Source organism: Myxocyprinus asiaticus, chromosome 4 (genome assembly GCF_019703515.2).
Source record: "Myxocyprinus asiaticus isolate MX2 ecotype Aquarium Trade chromosome 4, UBuf_Myxa_2, whole genome shotgun sequence".
Classification (NCBI taxonomy): Eukaryota; Metazoa; Chordata; class Actinopteri; order Cypriniformes; family Catostomidae; genus Myxocyprinus; species Myxocyprinus asiaticus.
Window position 1 is genome coordinate 7,375,922 of NC_059347.1, and position 24,568 is coordinate 7,400,489.

At 34.1% G+C, this 24,568-nt stretch overlaps 1 protein-coding gene across 8 annotated transcripts in view; it reads right to left on the bottom strand.

Moving 5' to 3' along the window:
* The window catches only part of LOC127435645 (zinc finger and BTB domain-containing protein 20-like), a 138,070-nt gene that overhangs the window by 14,376 nt on the left and 99,126 nt on the right, over window positions 1-24,568 (bottom strand). For all 8 annotated transcript variants that reach the window (XM_051689283.1, XM_051689311.1, XM_051689306.1 and 5 more), the window contains one exon: window positions 21,260-21,795. In XM_051689283.1, coding sequence (XP_051545243.1) covers window positions 21,260-21,795 — 536 coding nt within the window. The remainder of the gene's footprint in view (window positions 1-21,259; window positions 21,796-24,568) is intronic.

A 24,568-nucleotide genomic window follows, 5' to 3' on the forward strand; every position in this document is an offset into this window, starting at 1 on the left:
TAGGCTACAAGTTTTCAAAAGTCTTGCGAACAAATGTTTAGTATGTGATATATGGCCTTATTTAAGTGACTTAAAATTTGAGTTTTTTCAAAAACTACGCATAAACGTTATTTTCTCAAAAATACAAACATGTACATACATGTTGTTCACATATTATTGTAGCCCAGTTTGTGCTGAATACAGTGTTATCAGACTTTAGCCATTAATATGTTTTTAAGCAAATGAAAAAAGCACAAATGTCAAGGCATGTCAAAACTTCTCCAGGGCCCATAACACCCTCAGACCACAGAAGATTAACCCGGGCTGAGTTCGGAATGGCATACTACCATGCTACTCATACTATGCCGCAGACACATATGGCAGAAGTAGTATGGGTAGTATGCCATTTGGAACTCATCCTCAGACACTGGAGCTCACACACATGCCCTGGCGTTAAAAACACTTCCTACTTCAGCCACTGGGGGCAGTGCTTCAAATTTCAGTAAGCACAGACAGAGTTTACTCTTACAAAGAATCTAGAGTTGCCGCAAATTCGCCACTCATTAATATGCAATGAGCTTTGTGGCAAACTCTTCATTGTCGCCCAAGCTTTGCTGCAGATTCACCACTACCGTTGAAGAGTTGCAAATTTCTGGCAAACATTTGTGGTGAATAACAAGCTCATTTGCACGTGAAAATAATTAGCTGCAAGTCTGCAGCAAATCTAGATTTTTTTTTTGTAAGGGTTGCTAAAGAAATGTCAACCTACTGTTTGTGAGATCAGTCTGTAGACTTATTATATTTTTCTTCAAAGCAAGAATGCATTGAAAATACAAGACTAAGCACATATTAAAGTGATTGCAGTTATTAAATAGCCAGGACATTTACAGGCCCTGTTCAGTTCCAACTGAAACAGTGTGGTCAGTGTCTGTCCCAGTGCTTACCCTGGGTTGGGAGGGTTACTTTTGAAATGTATTCCACTACAGATTACAGAATACATGCTGTAAAATGTAATTTGTAACGTATTCCGTTAGATTACTCAAGGTCAGTAACGTATTCTAAATACTTAGGATTACTTCCTCAGCACTGGTAGATTTTTTCACTTGTTTTGACTATAAAAACTCTGCCAGTACAGTAAGACAAAATACACATTAAAAATACATTCTCTGAAAAACTTAAATATTTTATGCAGTGTTGTTTCAGATTGTTCTTGTTTTTTATAGGAAACAATACAAAAATTATCAAGAATAAGATTTTTGCCCTAATATCAAAGGTCTTACTAGAAAAAAGAAATTATGATCTAACGTGAATTTTCTTGATAAAAGAATATGATCGTGCCTGGTAATATGTGCATGTAAAATGGCTAGAAATAGCATTTTAGCTTAGCGTAAAGCTGACAATTTACACAAGGTTTATTTCTATTTCTTCTGCTCCAAACTTACTTCAAATTTACTTCTCTGTCTGCTCGTATGAATGTAACACATCATAAGAAAGTGTTTCACCGCTGTTCAAATGCACTTTGGATCGCATCATTTATATGTATAAATGTTTTCCATCTGAAAGGACTAAATATTAAATGAAACAAATGACAATAAAATGCAAAGTAATCTCTTCAGTAATCAAAATACTTTTTGAATGTAACTGTATTCTAATTACCAATGATTTAAATTGTAACTGTAGTTGAGTGTAGTGCAGTTACTTATATTTTGTATTTTAAATACGTAATCCCGTTACACGTATTCCGTTACTCCCCATCAATGTTAATGGATCACACAGGTTTATAGAATAAACCTATAGAATTTCATATTTTACAGCTGTTATGGATGATGCAATTTTACAGTTAAAATTTTTTTAATGTGCAAAGTATTGAAAATCAAAATGAGTAAAAATAATTAACTTTTATAATTATTTTCACATAATAAAAACATTATAATTTTTTTTTTACTTACACTGGCGGCCAAAAGTTTGGAATAATGTACAGATTTTGCTGTTTCGAAAGGAAATTGGTACTTTAATTCACCAAAGTGGCATTCAACTGATCACAAAGTATAGTCAGGACATTACCAATGTAAAAAACAGCACCATCACTATTTGAAAAAAGTCATTTTTGATCAAATCTAGACAGGCCCCATTTCCAGCAGCCATCACTCCAACACCTTATCCTTGAGTAATCATGCTAAATTGCTTATTTGGTACTAGAAAATCACTTGCCATTATATCAAACACAGTTGAAAGCTATTTGGTTTGTTAAATGAAGCTTAACATTGTCTTTGTGTTTGTTTTTGAGTTGCCACAGTATGCAATAGACTGGCATGTCTTAAGGTCAATATTAAGTCAAAAATGGCAAAAAAAAGAAACAGCTTTCTATAGAAACTTGTCAGTCAATCATTGTTTTGAGGAATGAAGGCTATACAATGCTTGAAATGGCCAAAAAACTGAAGATTTCATACAAAGGTGTACACTACAGTCTTCAAAGACAAAGGACAACTGGCTCTAACAATGTGGAAGGCCAGATGTACAATTAAACAAGAGGATTAGTACATCAGAGTCTCTAGTTTGAGAAATAGACGCCTCACATGTCCTCAGCTGACAGCTTCATTGAATTCTACCCGCTCAAAACCAGTTTCATGTACAACAGTAAAGAGAAGACTCAGGGGTGCAGACCTTATGGGAAGAATTGCAAAGAAAAAGCCACTTTTGAAACAGAAAAAGAAAAGGTTCGAGTGGGCAAAGAAACACTGACTTTGGACAACAGATAATTGTAAAAGAGTGTTATGGATCTTAACTCTATTGAGCTTTTGTGGGATCAGCTAGACTGTAAGGTGCGTGAGAAGTGCCCGACAAGACAGCCACATCTATAGCAAGTGCTACAGGAAGCGTGGGGTGAAATGTCTGGACAAACTGACAGCTAGAATGCCAAGGAAATCTCTCATTTCTGCACGTGGAGGATTTTTTGACGAGAAGTCTTTGAAGTAGTTTTAAGAAGTTCTGAAATTTTTTTCAAATTGTAATAGTAATTTTTCACGTTATTAATGTCCTGACTATACATTGTGATCAGTTGAATGCCACTTTGGTGAATAAAAGTACCAATTTCTTCCCATAAGAGCAAAATCTGTACATTATTACAAACTTTTGGCCACCAGTGTGTGTGTGTGTGTGTATATATATATATATATGCACACACACACACACACACAGTTTTTTTTAACTTGTAGGTAGTAATTTTCTGATATGTGAAATTAAAATGTCAATAGTAAAATCTTACTTCAGTAAAATAAGTAAATTATTAAAGATAAGTAAAAAGATTAAAGATAAAAGTATAATATGTGAAATAGTAGTAAAAATGAAAATGTTCTCATCATTTACATACCCTCATGTCATCCCAGATATGACTTTCTTTCTTCAGCAGAACACAAATAAAGATTTTTAGAAGAATATTTTAGCTCTGTTTCAATGCAAGTGGTGACCAAAACTTTGAAGCTCCAAAAAGCACATAAAGACAGCATAAAAGTAATCCATAAGACTCAGTGGTTTAATCCATGTCTTCTGAAGCGACCTAATCGGTTTTGGGTGAAAACAGACTAAAATATATCTAATTTTTCACTATAAATCATGACATCAGCAATCTCCTTGCTGATCATGATTTCAAGCTCGATTACACTTCCTAGAGCCATCAAACGATAGGAAATGTAATCGAGCTTGAAACAATGATCGTGCCTAGAGACTGCAATGTACAGTGAAAAAGGAGTTATATTTTGGTCTGTTTTCACTCAAAATCAATTGGATCGCTTCAGAAGACATGGATTAAACAAAGTAATAAATTGCTCGCTCTCTTGCAATCCATCATGCTCCGAGTTGAAAAAAGGCAAATGCACACACATATTCTTTGTATGTACACTGAAACAAGTGTTAACTTGGAATTGTTACCTCAAGGAAATATTTCTGCATGATTAAACCCATACAAATTAATTGTGTTGGTGTAACCTAATTTGTCAGGTTGATTTAGTCAGATAAAATGATAATTCGTACCTTGAATAAAGCCAGTTCATTTAGATACAACTAATAAACCGGCAATACAATGGTGTCGGAAATTATTTGAGTTCATTTTAAACTTTATGAGGCGTAACAAAGCTAATTTTGTAATGTTATAAAAAAGTGTGCTACCCTTTAACTCAGTAAACTCTGATACATTTTTGTGAAAAAACCTAGGCCAATCACAGTCGTTTATTACTACTGGATGAGGACTTTTATAAAAGTTTTATAAATATTGCTGAGGTGGATTTCCATTCACAGGTATGAATCCTTGTAGCTATCAGTTTTTATGAAAAAAAAAATACTATCCAGTGTAAAAATGTCTCCAATTAGATATAAGACATTCTGAGATTCAAATGCAAAACAGCGCATTGACGGTGCTAACACGGGTTACCTGTTACTTTTCTCAGCACTGGCTAGGATGGGCCAATCATAGTCGTTTATTATTACTGGATGAGGACTTTTATAATAGTTTTATAAATACTGCTGAGGCGGATTTCCATTCAGAGGTATGAATCCTTGCAATAATCAGTTTTTATTAAAAAAGAACTATCCAGTAGGGCTGGGGGATATGGCCAAAATGTTATCACGATATTCTTTTTCATATTGTTCGATATCGATATTTATCATGATATTCATTCACATTTACACATTGCACATTTCTTTTTTACATTTCCAAGTTGGCGGAAGAAGAGAAGAAAAAAAGAAATTCTAAACAGTCCAAATAGTCACTACAAAACTGCACTGGGTGCCCAGAGACAGCCAAAGCAGTGGGGTCTGAGGGATCTTTTACCAAAATATTAAAATATTTTATAGTTTATCAATCGAGTGCATTTGAAAATGAATGTTAAAAGATCATCTGTTTGTTTTGAAGCATAATGACTGCAGTCCAGTATTTGTTTGAATATTTTTACATTAAAATGAAATATTTTTTATATTTCTTTAGATGCAGATACCCAAATATGGGGGCATAAAATCTCTTGTGACTGGAATGATGCTGTATGGGGGTTCAGGGGTATCCCCTGAGAGAAAATTTAGAAAACGTAATAGTCTGAATGGAACTTTTTTAATATTTTCATTAAAATGAGAAAGACTAGGCTACCAACTAGTAATTTTCTTGTCTTTCCTTGTCATCCATTCCAGAGATGATGACATCTGATTAATTTTCAGAAAATTAGAACAGAAATCGATTTGTTTATTATTAAAGGCTCGTAACATGCTAATAAATAAAGTTACATTTAGAAGGGAAAAACGTTATGGTCTAAAAGGCGCTTTAGAACCATGTTAACTTGTGCGGCGCCTCATGTCTACACACATGCAAGGAAAAGAGGCGTGTGAAGTGGGACAGGGCATAAATGAAGCATGTTAGGTGCTATAGAAAAATATTCAAGACAACAGCACAGATCATCAGAGCTGGTGTACACAGCACTGTTGTTTTGTTGTGCTATTCACTAGAGACGATGAGAGGGCGCAACCATCGTCATGAAGTCTTGCAGTGCGGATGGAATCAATCCAGGGTCCGGACTGGTGTCCGACGTAGCCTAATCATTAGCAAGGCAGCTAACATTAGCAAGTTCATACAATCTGACCCTACGTTTCCACTGGTGCGTTGTGAGCGAAGCTGAGAAAGCGTTTTCAATTCATTCCTATGGAAGCTGAGCGCCACGCTTGCAAGGTGGATTGTAGGATTGACAGTGGTGCAGAGCTCTTTCCTAACGTTGTGAGTATCTTTGAGTGGATTTCTTCCGCGCCAGTGGAAACGCAGCCTGAGAAAGCCGAACTGCTTGCGTTTTTAGCGACACGCACTAAATATAGAAAATTCCTCAAAAGCTTATCATCGATATCATGGATTTTTTTTTACCGTGATAAATATCGAGATCGTTTTATCACCCAGCCCTACTATCCAGTGTAAAATGTCTGCAATAAGATATACAACATTCTGAGATTTAAATGCGAATGCATAGAGGATTTGGTTTACAGAGCGTCAAGCGCCCCCTACAGGAATAAATCTTTATGTCTCATAAGACAATCAGTGGCTGACAACATGTGCAATTTCAGTCTGTAGGTGTGTTCCCCACACAAAACTATTGTATGAATTTTGAAAACATGAAATATATCACATGGGTCATATGTGGAGTCAGTGGAGATGTTAAAGGCATTCATAGAAATGACCAGTTGTTTTTTCTGGGTGAGGAAAGCAGACAGGCAGGTATTTCAGATGAGCAGGTAAAAACTGTAATTTTCTGAAAAGCTTAATTTTTCTGAATGTTTGATATGATGCAGTGTATAAACATTAAGGAGTATGCCATGAAAATGATTTTCTATTTATCTGTGCATTAATTTGAAGTGTTATTATGCACTGTGTAATGTGTTATAATGAAAAATAATCTTTTGATCATAAATGCTTGGGAACTCTTAATGTAGTACAAGGATGTGCTTATGACTGACATGGTATTGGCCTATACTGTAGATGTTAATGATGCACTCCTGTTATAATTACAGCATGGATGGATAGATGGATGGAGAAGCAGATGGAAATAAAGCAGTGACATTTTAGATTTAACACATTTTTATATGTTAAATATGTTCAACATGTTCCCCAATGTTAAAACCAAATCTACGCCATTGGTATTGTATATGTATTATAGATTTATACAGTAGGTGCTATTTTCAAATAACTATTATACACACAAGAACAATTGATAGGTGGGAGAATTCAAGTGAAAAATTACTCAAGTCTACTACTTATTTGTTTTATTTCCAGTTGATTTGATGCTTTTTTTGTCCAGCAGGTCCAGACATTGTGCCATTAATTGAGCAAAATGAAAACTCAAATCATCCGTCTTGTAAAGTACAGGAAAGTACTATTTTTATTCCTTCATATTCAAACTTCACAAACAGAGTGAACTTGTACAATACCTCAGAGAGTGAAAATTACAAAAAAAGGTGCTGGTAACATTTACAAAAAAATCATCCTTACTTTGCAACAATCAGTTATTCTTCCACTCTTTTTTTTTTTTTTTTTTAGTCTTTTGCATTAAGGCTTAATACTTCTGTATAAAGTATATGCAAGTCTTCACAGTTTTTTCGAAAAAAAAAAAAAAAAAATCACAATATTATGTAACATAATGAAGCATTTACGGCTATTTTCTGTTTAATAACAAATACACATCACTGGTAAATATACGTGAAAATACAGGGCTTACTGTAAAATGGCAAGTAATGATACTGTTTGCTGATTTTTTTTATTTTATTTTTTTATTTTTTTCTAAACACATCTGTAAGAAAGGTTATATGAGATACCACTGAAATAACTGAAGCGGAAGGAACAGGGGAAAAAAGGTATAATAAGCATTAAAAACAAGGGAGATCGCCTCCAAACTTTGGCACATCCCTTTAAATATTTTCACAAAATATATAAGGTTTATTTTTTTATTTATTTTTTTGTCAAATCATATGCATGGAAGTACAGCAAAACTGGCATAAAGTGAAATCAGCTGTGTAGTAAGGTGCTAAATTAGAGATATTACAAGGCCTGTCTTTCTAGACGGGTGAGAATAAGGTGCATTTGTAAGACTCAAAAGCATGTAGGCCTTTTTTAGGAATCGATAAACAAAATTAAAATAAGTTACAAATGCAACGCAAACATACTAGAAAATACAACAACATGACCAATAGTCTTGAGGCGACCTCATGAACTCATGCATCCCCACTGATTCAGAGCAATATGTGACATTCTTTTCCACATACATGTTAAATACTCTATAGCATGAATATTATATGTGAATTTATGCATGTTTGGTGTTTCTTTTGAATATGGAAGATGTCACTGCAAGACATGATGATGTGATCGGATGGCATTGGAACTAAACATAACAAAGCTGAGATATTATTCCGGGGATTTCCTAAGCTGCACTAGTTAACAAATCAACAGATAAGAGCTCTATCCCTAGAACTTCACCAGATATCACCCTCATGCATACTGCTAAAGTGATGCAACAAGCTTGCTCAAATTACCTAAATCACAAAAGCAATTCGGTTTTAGTGCAAACACAATTGGCTGGCTTCAGCTTCTTATAATAACAAGCTCACCAAGATAACATGAAGGCACATACTTATGCTTCCTCTAACACACAACATATTTAGACAAACTGCAACACCTTTCAACAACACCACAAAGCAGTTTTAACAGGAAAGCCACTATTTCCACAAATCAAAAACCATCACTATTCATGATTGCTGTAAGTTATTATAGATCACGCATAATTAGTCATAAAAAAAAAAAAAACCTCTGTGTTTTCAGAGTTGCTGTTTTAATCACAGTTTCTACCTTTGTGGATAAATAGGACTTGAAATGGATTGGTGTGTGGAATCTTTAAGGAAAAGAGCCTTTCCTATTGGTAGGCAGAAACCAAGCCGTGTGTCAAAACACCCATCTTTTTGAATAAAGTCCCAGAAACATGGCAGTACTGACATTTACTTTGTAAAAGATCACAGACAAGAACGACAAATTCTAATTTAATAACAAGAAGCAAGAAGTATATTTTTGCACTCATTTAAGATCTCTCGCAAGGAGTTCTAATATACTGGTCTCTCCAAGACGCAAGCATGTTGGCCTGCTATAAATATTTTATTAGTGTTAAAATACCACAACACAAAATGTCTTCATGCTTCTGGGACAGACTGCCTTCTTCACCTCTTTTTTTTCCTCAGGGTTTGTAAAAAAAAAAAAAAAAAAAAAAGGATATTTTTCAAAATGACCACACAAGGAAACAGGAAGTATAACATGTACTGTACCTAAAACTCGGACATGTTACATGTATTCTCTTTAACAGCATTTATATCCAAGTTTACAGCTTTAGTATTATCACACATCTTCCATATTGTGCCTGTATACACAAACAAAAATCACCATTTTTTTTTTAAACAGCATACTTTAAGAGCACAGAAAGCTTTTGTTGTTTTACATGGTTTGTGTAAGTGTGTGTTAAGTGTTCTATTGCTATTTATCAAAGAAGACCAAGAATAATTTTAGTGCAAAACTCTTTTCTGGTGTGATAAGTGGTATTTGGATTTTTGAGTCAAAGAGGATTGCTACAGGGATCAACCGTGGGTTTTGGTTGACAGAGAGTTCTATACTTAGTGGTTTCTTTCAGTTGTTGTATTAGATGAGTGGTTTCCCTTTTGATATTTGAACATCATGCAGTTATTTTACAGAGGGAGTGTTTTAAAAAGATTTCTTCTGCTATGTGGGAAACGGTTTAACTATGGGATTATGGTGATTTAAAAATGGATGGATGCATTGCTTTAGGTTTTTCCCACCAAAATGGGCCAGGAAGTTGAGTGTAGACAACCCCTAGTAGTTGAAGAAAATTGTTGAATGTGTTGATTGCAAGAATTCAATATGCTGTGCTGCCTTGTGACCACGTCTCACAAATAATAACTTTAGAAAAAAAAAAAAACAAAGAAAAAAAAAAAATCACTTTAGTCCAGTGTTCGACATTTTAAAAATAGAGCAAAATGGCCTGGTACACACACTAAAAGAACCTTATTTCGTATCTCTAAACAGCAGGTATTACAAAGCAAACACATTTTTCACAACAATAATTTGACTAACTTTTGAAGACTATAAAACATATGACAATGACTAATATAGCATATAATTTTAGGGTTGTTTGAATACTGTAAGATATTTAGTACCTTTACTACAACAGCTCCACATCTGCTCAGTTTGGAAAGTTTTAATATGAAGTTTGTGAAAATAAAGCGAGTATTAAGCGCAAGAAGAAGAAAAAAACAAGGCATCAGATATGGCTTTAAATAGTGTCTAATAGCATTTTAAAATCAACCAGGTTTTCCTTAAATGACTTCATAGCACAGAACCGAAAAAACAAGAAGCTTGATGTCTGAAAATGGAGATTACATCCTCTACATTCTTTCTATTTTTGTAAATAAAAGTGTATATATAAAGCATATCTAACCCAACAAAGCAAAATAAGGTAAAAGAAGCCCATGCTGCATCATATTACAACACTGTCTGTTTGCCAAGGGGTTGGATTTCACAATGATATGCACATTTCCATACAAGTATTCACATCTGAATTATCTTTATATGATTACATTGCATGTTACAAACAAAAAGGGGAATTTGGTCCTAAAGATCAAATGATGGCACCAATATATCAACAGATACATTTATGTGTTGTTTTATGTTAAATGATTCCATTATTAAAATTAGGTAATATTTAATTTTGAGTTTAAAAAACAATGCTGGAAAATCTGTTATAGAGCTGTTTTATTTGAATTATTTTTGGGGGGTTAATGAACCAGATTGTATTATATGACTGGGAACTGTTAATTTATTGATTTGTCAACTTTCTTAATGGTACAAAAAATGAACAGTTATGTGCAAACACAACAAATAAAGACTTGGTCCAGCTTGACAAATGAAAGAGAATCTTAGAATGCATTGCACTGTAGCAGAGCAGCGAAAATACAGAAGACAGAAAAGTTTAAACAAAAACACTCAGGAAAATAGCAAATCAATAACATCTCCCATCAGTGCAATTCATTTGTAATATTAATTTTCTTTGATTAAAAAAATGATGTTCTTGAAGCTAATAATATTCAACAACCAGTTAACTTTGATGAATGAATGTAAGCTGTTGCTTGAGCCATTATGGAATCTTGGGTGAAAAAATGTGCTGCACTAAGTCAAATCTTCTCTGCTTTGTCAGATTTCTATTGGATAAGTAACATGGTGGCCTACATGTACAGAATACACTTATTAAACAACAACCTAATGTTAACACGGCACAAAATGAACAATTCTGAACATATTTGACAAGTAATCTTGTTTAGAAATGTTTAAACATGTTTCAGATTTCAGCCTAAATGAGTTTCATGATGTTTTGCTCATTATATATATATATATATATATATATATAAATATGCTTAAAATGAATGTAAAGAAATCATTCTTAGGTGTCGACAGAAACCTAAACTTTACAGACTATATTTTGGATAGACTTTTCTAACTTCAATAAGCATTTTTAATGATTTTTGGAGCTTTGGACTATATATTAACTTCCCCGCTTTGCGTTGCTCAGGCATTAGCACATTTGGTACAATAAAAATGGTTGAAACAAAGGTTAAATGGTTCAAATTAAAAGTTAAAATAACCACACACACACACACACATACACACACATACACAGAAAAGCAAGCGAATCAATGACACTTATTATATGAAGCAGTTTAAATAAATTCCTCCCCCAGTTGAAATATACATTATTTGAGGACGATTAAAAGGCAAACACCCTTGGTCAATGGAAGAGTCAACCAGTTTCTATGGATTACAGCATTTTTAGATTAAAACCTGGAAAAAGAATTTGACTGGTGACAGTAAAATAATGTCTATAAACAGACCTTTTCTTCTTTAATTTAACATTTCTTTTAAATTATGTACGCTTTTATATTATTTTAAATTGTATATTATATATGCTAAGCTGTAAAGAGGAAAGGAAAGAAATAAATACATTGTAAACAACAAGGCGAAGAAAAAAAACTTCAAAGTCAATTTAGTAAATGTCATAGAGGAGGGGTATTTAGGGGGTACGATGAGGGGTATCCTTGATTATTCATTAAACGGAGTAAAAAACAAAAAACAAAAACGTTTTAGAATGATAAAATATGAGTAAGCTTACCGAATGATCAATATGAAAGATTTAAACCGATTTTAACAGTATTGTCTTTCCAGCTTTTCTGTGAGTTTAATACATCAATTCAGCATTGGTCAAAACAAATCAAAACAGAGTGAAATAATTTGGCAGACTAAATCGAAATGCCAGCAAATCAAAATATTATTGTTTGAAATGGACAATGATAATTAATAAATTCTTTTCTACTACATGAAATCATATTTTGTTTAATGGTAAATATATGAAGTACAAATTCCAAGAAATGTAATATTTTTAAAGAGATAAGTGTATTATATATCTGTTACGCTAACCTACTTCTTACCTATACACAATACGTGTAGATCACATTGTCAAAAGCATCTGCCAAAGGAATATACTGTAAATATCCCAACTTTTGCAGTTACAAATTTGTGATGTGTATGATTGTTAAATGTTTCTTAAGTACATAGAAAGTCTTATGTGAATGAACATGAAATTAAACTGCTCTCATGAAATAATTGCCATATACAGAGAGAGATATGACGGATAGCTTAAGAATTTAACTTTACAATATGATTTTGTACAACATCACGTATGTACAATTAAGTTTATTTCTGTGGGATCTATTTAAAATGAAAAGCAATTTATGGAAGAAAAAAAAATGTACTGACAAGGTACTTGTAAATTTACAATGATGTGTTAATGATATTGCTGCTCTTACAGTCCTAAAGACCAGAGTATCAGAAAACCTGTGACACAAACCCACATCATTTTCAAAGCAATTAACTGCCCAAAAGGCAACTGCTAAAAGGAAAAACCATAAACCTGTCGCAGATCACCAGTAACAGCAGGGTTGTGGACCTTTCAGAACTGAATTGAGAATGCCTTTTAAATTCCAATTCAAATCCTGATTCACAAAGTTCATCGAAATTCAAAGAAATTCTTCAGAAAGAAATTTGTATTTAATTTACATATATTTAATAAATTAACTCTCGTTTTATGGACTGTGATGGAAGAACACATCATCTCCTAATTTTCTCCCTTAATTATAAAATGAAGAGATTCAAATGTACTTTTATAAAGTTATTTGGCAACAATTTGTGGATATTTTAGTGGTAGTTCAGAGAAATGTGTCTAATCCATTGAGAAATCATTCAAAAAGGCACAATTAATCAAAAGGAATTATGTAATTATTTATGTTTCGTTGCAAAACTGATGTTGGATCTATTCAAATTCAGTCTAACTTATGAACTGAAAGGGTGGCTATTCTTAAATTCTGAAATTTGCCCAACCCTGAGTAACAGGCAGCCTTTAATATCTACTTGAGTATTGCATTAATTTGTAGTCAATGTGTAAATGACCATTTGGCATGTTTTGACAGTGTGAATGGGACCATGTGGGTTTGGACTGATCTGTCGGTAGATTTTCAGTATTACATGGGAATTATAAAACAGCAATAAAATATTGCAGGGCAAATATGACACCGAATAGTTTTTCAACCAGTAGTGATTGATATGGAAAATGTATTCTTTTAGGAATTCAAAATTATGACCACATTATAGTTAGACAGTCGAAGAACAAACTTGTTACATGAATTGTTTAGTTGATTTACTATTTGGTAATTGGCCTATAAAACTCACACTGTTACCGGTCAACTGAGGTGCCATAAACAACTCAACAGATTGAATTTTAATAGGACAGATTTTTTTCCTTTCTACATAGACTGTGATTGAGGGAGATATAGACAACACAAGACATGCAGGTCACAGGTAAGAGAAGGTATCATCATCACTTCTTACAGCTTAGTACAAGGACCACCATCTGTCTCCAATTCCTTGCTGGCCCTTAAAGCTGAAGTGTGTAATTTCACCAACCAGAGTTGCGAATGTAATAACTGTTTTAAAACAGGTTTCCTAAACACTCCCCCTGTCTTCCATTGGACGTCAAACAGTCCTGCCCCAAACTCATGCTCTGGTTGAGTCAATGTTGCTATGTTGGACTTGGCAAGATGTCAGAGTCAGTGTTTACACTTTATGGGGGAATCAATCAACCTACGGAAGGCTTACTTACAGTCATCTCTGCTGGGACAGGACAAAGTATTTATCATTGAAAAAATTACACACTTCATCTTTAAGACATTTAAAACTGTTATAGTCAGCAGCAGGGGCGTAGATTCCGGGGGGGATGTTTAAAACACCCCCACCCAATTTTCAAGCCAAATCTACGCCCTTGGTCAGCATTAATATTACAAGTATGCCTTGTGTGATTAGTATACTGCAGTATCTGAACTTTCATAAATATATGCTTCATCTAAAGATATTTTGTTACTATGTTTGCTTGTTTTTCCTGTTAAAATCTGTTTTTTACTTTATCCTGTAAATATGTAAAATGTTCTATTGTTTCTGAAAAAAAAAAAAGAACCCTTTGCAGTCATAAATAGAGTAAATGCTTTTTCTTTGGATTTGAGCATATGATACAAGCAGAATAATATCATATAATCAGTAGTGAATAGAATACCATTTAGAGCTGTAATAAAAAGAGAGCAGTGTTAGAAAACAGGACAACAGACACATGCTAACATAACTTTGAGTATTGTTTTCACGATATTATGTTGATCATAACAAACACTGCTTAATGGCATTTAGTAATAACATCCTTGAAAGGAAAGATGTCATCTCAAGCAAATTCAGCAGGAAAGAATCAAGAAGAAGAGAGGAAGAGGAAATAGAACAGGAAGAACAAATTGATTTGGACAACCTGGGTCCAATAAACTGCATACTGAAAATGCAGATATTTTAAGAAGGGCATATACAATGTGTGGCTTATTTAACCATGAAACTCTAAAGGCAGTTTGAAAAATATGAAATGAAATTAAAACATGTATGCAAACATGTATTTGTTTTTTTTTTTTATTAATTTTAACAGGGGCACTTTGGACACAATATAACACTGTATATTGTAGTATAAAATAAGCTTTATTTTGGTGATTTCAGGGGTTGAAAGACAACAGAACACCCTTACTTAATAATGGTCCTCAAACGTTACAAGTCAAGTTTTTTTCTTTCTTTTCAGATCTATTTTTCATCTCTATTATTGCTGGTAATCCGCATACTTGCCTCATAGAGGGATGTGTTGACAGTTAACTGTACGTGTTTCATTTTAGGCAGTGATTTTTACTGTTTTGTGAAAGTACTATTATCATAGAATAAAAATAACAGTATTATTGTGAGCTTTATTAAGCTTGGAGCTGTAAAAAGAGGCACTTCATTTTTTTCTTCTACAAAGGAGAGGCATTGTAAAACTCCACATGTACAGTGTTAGGTGGTATATTTGGGTTACAGTACTGTATCATAGATGCTGATGAGAATATCCTCTTTTTGAATTATTCTTGACCAGTGTGTAGAGAAGATAAAGTTGTTTGCTAGAATCAAAGATATAACTGCCAGATGAAAGATTTAAACGAAGCAATGTTAGTTTGAGTCTGATTATTTAAAAAGGGTACAATATCAATGATACAGTATATGGGGAGACAGAGAAAAAATAGTCTGAATCTAAATTATATATATATATATTAAAAAAAAGTATTTACTAAAAGCTTTTATTTAAAATGTTTACTAATTTTTTTTTATTTTAATTTTTTTTTTTTTTTTGTGCGCTTTGTATCCGAGCAAATAATTAAACAAATAATTACAGCGGTTACAAGTCATATTAATTTAATTCAGGGAACAATACATGTTTTGCTCTTATATAAATATTGGTAATGTGTTTTCCAAGGCCTGTCTTTTCTGCCCACAAGCTATCATTTCGAAATAGATGTCATTTATAAACTAAGTACTAAAAAAATGTACCTTTTTTAAAAAAGCAAGGAGAAAAGTAGGTGATAGTCCTACAACAAAAACTTACCGTATTAGCAAAGAAGATGCTGTATCTATTGTACACTGAAAAAAATTATTACAGTATGTATTCTAAAATGACCATTTTCAGCAACAACAGAAACAAAAATAGGAGCTAATTCTACACTTATGAACCATAAATATATACTGTAATTAAAAAAAAAAAAAAACGTCTATCTGAACTACCCCACTGAAGTGATCCCCATAGTGCTTTTTAGAACCCACAAGAACGGTGTCCAGTCTAGATGTAATGAATAATGAGCAGACTATGACATTTAAGCATCTGGATTGCACCTAAACATTTTCGTGCAGGTTTTTCACACTTTCACAAACTACACAATTTAGGCTAAACAAAGTCTTTGTGAAATAAAATGATTTTTTGTTGTTGTTGTTGCCATTGTTTTTCCTTTTTACATATAAACAAACATAGAATCACAATAATGTCATAGTACTTCAACAATGAAGCCTGATACTTGGACCGGTGACACTGTCTCCATGCATGGTTATGAATCCATACCAAAATGAGCAGAGAAATTACGATACATTTGCATGTAGTGGTACGTGTATGTCCTTCATAACTTCTACGAGACAGTTTTCCAATACTGTATTGCAAGGTTGGTATATTCTCTAAAATAGTTCCCTTGTGTAAAATAGACTTAATGAATTGCAACAGCACCTTTACAAGCAATAGTGCATTTGGTTGCTTTATTCAAATATCACTGAGGCTATCTGTAAGGACAGCCATGATGGCCAATGCAAGGATTTTTTTTTGTTATTTTGAACCTCATCTAACAAACCATTTGAAAATGATATCTAATCATCTGCTCTTTCTTGTCGCACTTATTAGGAGATTTAAAGCTGAAGTGTGTAATTTCTGCGCCTCTAGCATCACCAAACAGAACTGCAAAAATAAACCTTCCCTATGTTCCAAACGGGATAATCAGCGTCCGAAGAGCACTTTGAAGGGAGAACAATCATGACAGTCATGCTGTAAGAGCGCTTCAAACCGAATTTCCAATAAAAATGACTTAAAAAGTGAGTTCTGAATTACTTTTATTTTGGAGCCCCACACCTTTCAGCCCTCCAAAGCTCTCACAGTGGATTATAAAGACTTTGAAGGGAATAGGGCATGGGTGTGATCACTTCTTAATTCAAACAGTTTTTTCGAACACTCCCACCATCAGCCATTGATCATACAAACAGATAGTCCCACCCCAAACTCACGCCATTGGTCGAGTCAATGTTGTTGCTTCGGGCTGGATGGGTCGCTCAAAACAAGCAATATCACAAGTAATATTTTTAGCACAGTGCATACAGTTTTCGAGGAAATCAACCGACGAATGACTTACTTATAGCTGTCACTGGCTATTCGGCTGGGATAGGAGAAAGTATTTTAACATTAAAAAAAGTTACACACTTAAGCTTTAATGTGTAGGAATATTCATGCATAAACTGGCCCGACCCTCTACTAGGGATATACCTGTACGTATCTTCTGGTACAATGTTATTTTGCTGTGAATAGAGAAAAGTAATTTTTGCTGCTGTAAATGTTTCAATTTTTCAAATTCCACAAGGATTATTACTGATCTGGTATAAATCAGAGTCTGAAAATCTGAGACCAGTAGTGAAAATGCTTCTATGTAGCATTTTTTGTAATTATAAATATTATTAGCAGCATCACCATTTGAGTGAAAAAATGTAATGAAAAATGAATTAAAATTTAGAATTCCTCAGATGATCCATGTTATCCAACATGATTTGAGAATGTTTCAAAGAACATCTTGTGTGCTTCAATGGAAGCAAGGAAATCAGAATTTATTGTTGTTATTATTATTATTATTATTTTTTTTTTTACAAAGGAGTTAATATGGTCAGTGTCACAAATGTGATTATTTGATTAATGACCAAGAAATAGTGCACAATCTTGAATATGTATTTTTCATTTTATGTCGTAACGTTTCTTTTTTTATTTTTATTTTTTTTTATCATTCTATAGTTTTGCTTATGTCCAATTTTAAATAGCCTAGATTTGAATCCTGGACTTTCAATGTGGTCTCAAACTTTTAAACCCCACTGTACACAATATTAATATTTTAAAAATGATTGTGTAATTCTTAAGATAATAATTTTCCATTTCTGCCAAAAAACACCCTCTGATTGGCTGAGAAAGGAAAATCTCTGTGTTGAATGATATCAACTATGGCCACAACCACCAACAAAACAAAAAATGGATGAGATTAGAATACAGACAGCACTACCACCACCACCACCACCACCAAAACCACCACCAAAAATCTCTATTATCAAAACCTCCCAAATGTGACCGCAACAAAACTTCTCATTTTGCTTCTCAGCACAACCGTTTGGTACACCAAGACCCTACGCTGTAGCACCAGGAGCAGTTCCTCTCAAGAAGCTGACAAAAACTCAATTTGAAGATCTGAAAATCCTTTCAAATGAGAAGAACAGACCAACAAACACGTATCCTAATCTAAGGTAACACCTCGGACTGATACATCACAGCCTGTAGCCAAGCTTTGCAGCATAATTGAGTAAAAAGTGATGTTTGGTCTCATAGCACTTGAGTACATGCAGAATATTCAGCATGGTTGAGAGGAGGTCTATATTCGTAGAGTTCACACACTGGGGCATCCTTTGTGTTGCGCTAGATCATATCTGATGGGCCTTAACAGCATCACGTTCCTCTTGTTATTTATGTTAGGGAAAATAGCAATGATTGTTCTTGAGAAAGTTACCAAATGCACTTCTAAGTTTGTAAAATAACATGTTGTCACTGTTGCCGTACCTGTACTGCATATTGCAAAGGAAGCCCTACAGTTCAGGCATCACAGATTGTATAACACACATATTGAGACATACCAGAGGAATATACACACAAACATGTTGCACACCACACAAGCTCATACAAACACACACACGCACACAAATTAGTTTGATCCCTAGACAGCACTAAAAAGCTTTGCACAACGACCCTCTAATAGAAACGTTCTTGTTCTGAAAGACATGAATCATCTATTTAGGCACACACTACAATTTTTTTCTTCTTTTTGTGTGATTTTTTTGAAGGTTTTTTTTATTTATTTAGTTTGGTATTAATGCTTTTTGATTGAGAAGAAAACGGAGAATTTGCTTCAAAGAATTAACTGCGCTGGGGGGTGTTGGTGGGATGTATGGGGGGGGGGGTACATCAAGGATCTGACAAAGCTCACAATATAAATAAACAAACAAACAAACAAAAAAATGCTTGCATAAACAGCACAAAGTAAATACAATAGTAAGTGATGATAACAAAGCCAAGAAATTTAATTTCATCTAATCAAAAAAAGGAACAAACCTACTCAAACACAGGTGAACTATAGAACCAAATATTTGATAATAAAAAATGATTATCTCTAAAAACTAGAACATCTCTGGTAACAGTAGTGCACTTATTGGTTTAAGCAGTGCAACATATATGCAAGAAAACAATGCAGTCCTCTTATCAAGCTTTTAAGAAAGATATTTCCTTTATAAACAATGAAAAAAAAAAAAAAAAATGAAAATCATAGAATTTCATTTCTTAAGTAAAATAATTCATGTTTAAGCACAGGATTTTGAAGTAAATGTGCAAAGTAGCACAGTTGTTTTTTTTTAAAAACCTACAACTTATTCGACCAAAATTCCAAAAAGGAAAAAAGTCTAAATAAATTGTGATTGTGTGTTTCGTCATCATTTGAACTACACTACAAAGGTGTATCTACTCATATAAGTGAGCAAAATTGCCAGATTGCAGTTGCACGGCAGATGAGTGTTTCTTAACCATAAAATAAGTGTACAACATAGCCAAATATGAACTTTCGAGTGATGTAACACCAAAATTACAAACTTTCTTTCCTAACTTCCAAAGTACACTCTACACACACAATGTGATACAATTGGGAATGTTTCTCTGCAAATCTGTGGTATATTTAAAAATGGATGACCGTGTTTATTTTATTGTGGTTCAGTAGATGTTTCTGTTGCCTTGTGTCCCTATGTCCTTCTCTGTCTCTCTAGCGTCCTCTGTATGTCCTGTCAGGCAACAAACACTGACGGCCGTTTGAGCCACTAGGTGGGGCCGTAGGAACAGAAGTAGTGCATTTGAATCACCCCACCGGCCCAAACAGCTGAGTCATAGTAGTCGCCACCAACAGGAAATATAGAGGTTTTTATTCGTTCAGGAGGTTATTTCTGTCCAGTTCACTTTTGATCTAACCTAGCCCTCGGCTCTAAATAGCTTAACATGTTCACGAACAAATAATAATAATAATAGAAATATACACATCACATTGGATTCTACAGCTGTTAACAGTCTCCAAGTGAGCGTGTGAGGAGCAGCAATTAACTTGGGTTCTGGATCTGTTTGCATACTAAAATCTGCCATTTTCCTCACTTTCTTTTTTTGAAACAAAATCAGGGAACAGATGAAAAGAACAAATCAATTGTCCAAAGATAAAAAGGAACTTTGTATCACATTTCGTTTTGAAGTGGAAGAGGTCAACTAACAGTCGTCTTAGTGGCAGTGTATGCGAAACGAATTGGAAATTCTTAACGGCATTCATAGTTTTTGCTCGAATACTGTAAGTTATAAACGTTTTTTATTTTTTTATTTTATTATTATTATTTTTTTGTGTAAAATTGACCTTAACCATCAAAAATGTGGTGGGAAAAAAATCTTAATCATAATAATCGTTCACAATACCACTCACAAAAATTCCCATTTTAGTACAGTCATTAAAACTGGCTTGTACCTTTACAACAACAACATCATCATCCCTCAATGCCATAATAATAAATAAAAACCCAGTGTCAAATTGAACAACTCTCCTAGTCCTATCGCACGATAAAGGCAAACACGTGACCATCATATCTTTAAATAATTCTAGAGCCAAATTACTTTTTTTTTAATATATATATATATATATATATATATATATATATATATATATATATATATATATATATATATATATACCACAGTAAGCTTGGACGCTTATAGTGTCCAGTACGGTCTACATGGGAAAAGATCTACAAGTTAAAAAATTCACTGCAATTGTTTTGCACACACACACACACGCTCACATGCACAAATACACATACGTACGAAATACCTCTACCATATATAAAGGTGTATAAGTAGTTTGTGCGTGTGAGTGCATGCATGGGTATGTGTATTTGTGTTTGTTTATGTGTTAGTGTATATGTGCATGTGACTGTTCTTTCTTGTGTGTGTGTGTGTGTGTGTGTGTGTTCTTTCGCAGACCTTTCGGTAGTGTTCAACACATAAATCAGTATTTTAAGGAAAGCATACATATTTAGAGGCCAGTAGTATGGATCCAGCCAGTGGATCATTTTCCAACTACACAGCCTTAAGGCCACCATCTTTTTTATTCTTTAAGAATAGCAAGGACACACAAAAAAAAAAAAAAAAAAAAAAAAAAAAAAAAAAAAAAGAAAAGAAAAGAAAAGAAATAAAATGCTTCTTTTTCTAGAAACCTTAATGTGCCAGTGTCTATACTCATTACTCTTCATGCCCCAATATACGAAAAAAAAAAAAAAAAAAAAAAAAAAATCTAGTGCCGTTTTCTTTATCATTTCATTCTTTTCATGTTTACGTAAGTTTTTTTTTATGTGTACTTATCCGTCGGAGACATGCTTGCGCATGTGGTCATTGAAGTGCTCGATTTGGTCAAACTTGACTGGGCACACGGAGCACATGTAGGTGGTCCCCTCCTGGCAACCTGCTTCTGCAGCAATGCCCACTCCAGTGCTTCCGACTCCGCCCCCTGCTCTGCCCGCTCCCGCCGGCATGGCGAGAGCCACCACTCCTGCTCCTGGCTCTGGAACGGCTATCGGAACCGGGATGGATGCGGGACCACTGGTGTTTCCCGTGGCATTGACCCCCGAGACCCCCGTTCCAGTGCTGTGCAGGGTCATGTGGCGCTCCAGCAAGGTCTTGTGGGAGAACTTCTTCTTGCAGATGTAGCACTCGTAGGATTTTTCTCCGCGGTGCAAGCGCATGTGGACGTTGAGCGAGCTCTTCTGGGTGAAGCGTTTGTTGCAGATGCTGCACTGATACGCTCGGACGCCCGTGTGCGTGACCATGTGTTTGATAAGATAATCCTTCAGTGAAAATGAACGCCAGCAGATACTGCACTGGTGCGGTTTTTCACCTGAAAGCACAGAACAGACTCATTAGTGAGGAACCATCTACCAAAACGTCTTTCATAAAACATTATCATATAGCAGTGGTTCTCAACCTTTTTGACTCCAAGGCCCCCCATTGATCAAGACAATATTTGAAGGCCCCCATCCCCCTGAAACTAGGAGTGTCAATAGATTAAAATACTTAATCACGATTAATTTCATTATTTTGAAAATTTCAGATTTGACTGGCGGCCAAAAGTTTGGAATAATGTACAGATTTTGCTCTTATGGAAAGAAATTGGTACTTTTATTCACCAAAGTGACCACAATGTATAGTCAGGACTTTAATAACATGAATAATTACTATTACAATTTGAAAAAAATGTAAATGTCTTAAACTACTTCAAAGAGTTCTCATCAAAAAATCATCCACGTACAGCAATGACAGCTTTGCAGATCCTTGGCAGTTTCTAGCTGTCAGTTTGTCCAGATACTCAGGTGACATTTCACCCCACAATTCCTGTAGCACTTGCCATAGATGTGGCTGTCTTGTCGGGCACTTCTCACGCAAATTACAGTCTAGCTGATCAGACAAAGGCTCAATGGGTTTAAGATCCATATCTGTTGTCCAATGTCAGTGTTTCTTTGCCCACTCTAACCTTTTCTTTTTCTGTTTCAAAAGTGGCTTTTTCTTTGCAATTCTTCCCATAAGGCCTGCACCCCTGAGTCTTCTCTTTACTGTTGTACATGAAACTGGTTTTGAGCGGGTAGAATTCAATGAAGCCGTCAGCTGAGGACATGTGAGGCATCTGTTTCTCAAACTAGAGACTCTGATGTACTTATCCTCTTGTTTAGTTGAACATCTGGCTTTCCACATCTCTTTCTGTCCTTGTTAGAGCCAGTTGTTCTTTGTCTTTGAAGACTGTAGTGTACACCTTTGTATGCAATTTCAAGCATTGTATAGCCTTCATTCCTCGAAACAATGACTGACTGATGAGTTTCTAGAGAAAGCTGTTTCTTTTTTTTTTTTTTTTGGTTGCCATTTTTGACCTAATATTTTTTACCTTAAGACATGCCAGTCTATTGCATACTGTGGCAACTTAAAAACAAACACAAAGACAAAGTTAAGCTTCATTTAATGAATCAAATAGCTTTCAACAGTGTTTGATATAATGGCAAGTGATTTTCTAGTACCAAATTAGTAATTTAGCACGATTACTCAAGGATAAGGTGTTGGAGTGATGGCTGCTGGAAATGGGGCCTGTCTAGATTTGATCAAAAATGACTTTTTTCAAATAGTGATGGTGCTGTTTTTTACATCAGTAATGTCCTGACTATACTTTGTGATCAGTTGAATGCCACTTTGGTGAATTAAAGTAACAATTTCCTTCTGAAACAGCTAAATCTGTACATTTTTCCAAACTTTTGGCTGCCAGTGTATATGGTGTATACCTACATCTTGATTTTTTGTTGATAATTTTAAAATAACCATTTTATATAATTTTCAGTTATATCGAGAGTAATTTAGTAAATTTTTTCCCTGCTGTCCGCAGCCCTATCAGAACAGACCTGCGACCCATTTTTAGGTCAGAACCTTCCATTTGAAAACTGATATGAAGAACAAATTTTGCCTCTTGGACCCATGGCAGTTTCCTGTGTTCAGGATTATTCACTTTTTTGGATTTTTAACAATGCATTTTAAAATCTTCACATGAATCACAAAACCTTTTGGTATGATCAAACAGTGAAATAGTTGTAAAGACTTACAGAATTTTTAGAAGATGATAACACAAGTTGCATTTCACACAGATTTTTTAATGCTGCTAAATGTATTAATCTCAAATTATGGAATTAATTAGTGCTGTGGTTGCCTAGAAATGGTAATGTAAAATTTTGAGCTACAGTCTTGAAATTTCATACACGTTCATCTTCTTATGAAGAACACATTTGCTTTTTGCACCAGTGTCGTCCAACAAAGTCAATGTCAGTAAGATGATTAGATGTTAACTCACATATTTCTGATAGATGGGGGTGTTGCTGCCAGTTTTTGAGCTATGAAATCATAACAGAATGTGGTTATCATGCCATTACGAATTGATGTTTTGTTTCATATATGGGTCACTGACATATAAAAATTCCCATCATGATGAAAAAGAAAATAATCTAGTAAACATTAGAGATTTTATCTTTGTATTTAAGTTGGTTTCATATGTTTTTGGAAAAATATACTTTTATCCACCATTTTATGCCATTGCCCTACAAAGAAATTAAATAAAGAAAATAAGAAAATTCAAAATCGAATTTAAATTCAGAAATTGAAAACATGTTCATATCATAATAGAAGTACATTTAAGTTGTTATGTGAATGAATTGCATTTTTAATGTATACTTTTCATGAATCAATAAATCCTATAAATAAAATAAAACATTATTTTTTTCAGTGTTACATTATTGTCCCATATCTTTTTTTTCTCCAATTTGTACTAAATTGGACTGGAAGGACTTCATTGAAAGTTTGGATATTTTACATTGTACCTCTGATGAGTTCTTCATGACCATGATTATTAGCATCAGGAGATTGATTAAGCTTGTGAGGCAGTAATTTCTTTTGGTGTACAAATTTGAGATGTTTTGTTAATGTTAATTAGTCTAATTAATTAGAAACAACCACAGCTGTTGTGATATTACTATGTATGTTGGTCTGCTGGTAAGCACCTGTCTGTGACAAACATTTACAGAATGTATTGAAGACAAGTTAAAAAAAATAATGCACAAAAAATGCTGGTACAAAAACAAAGA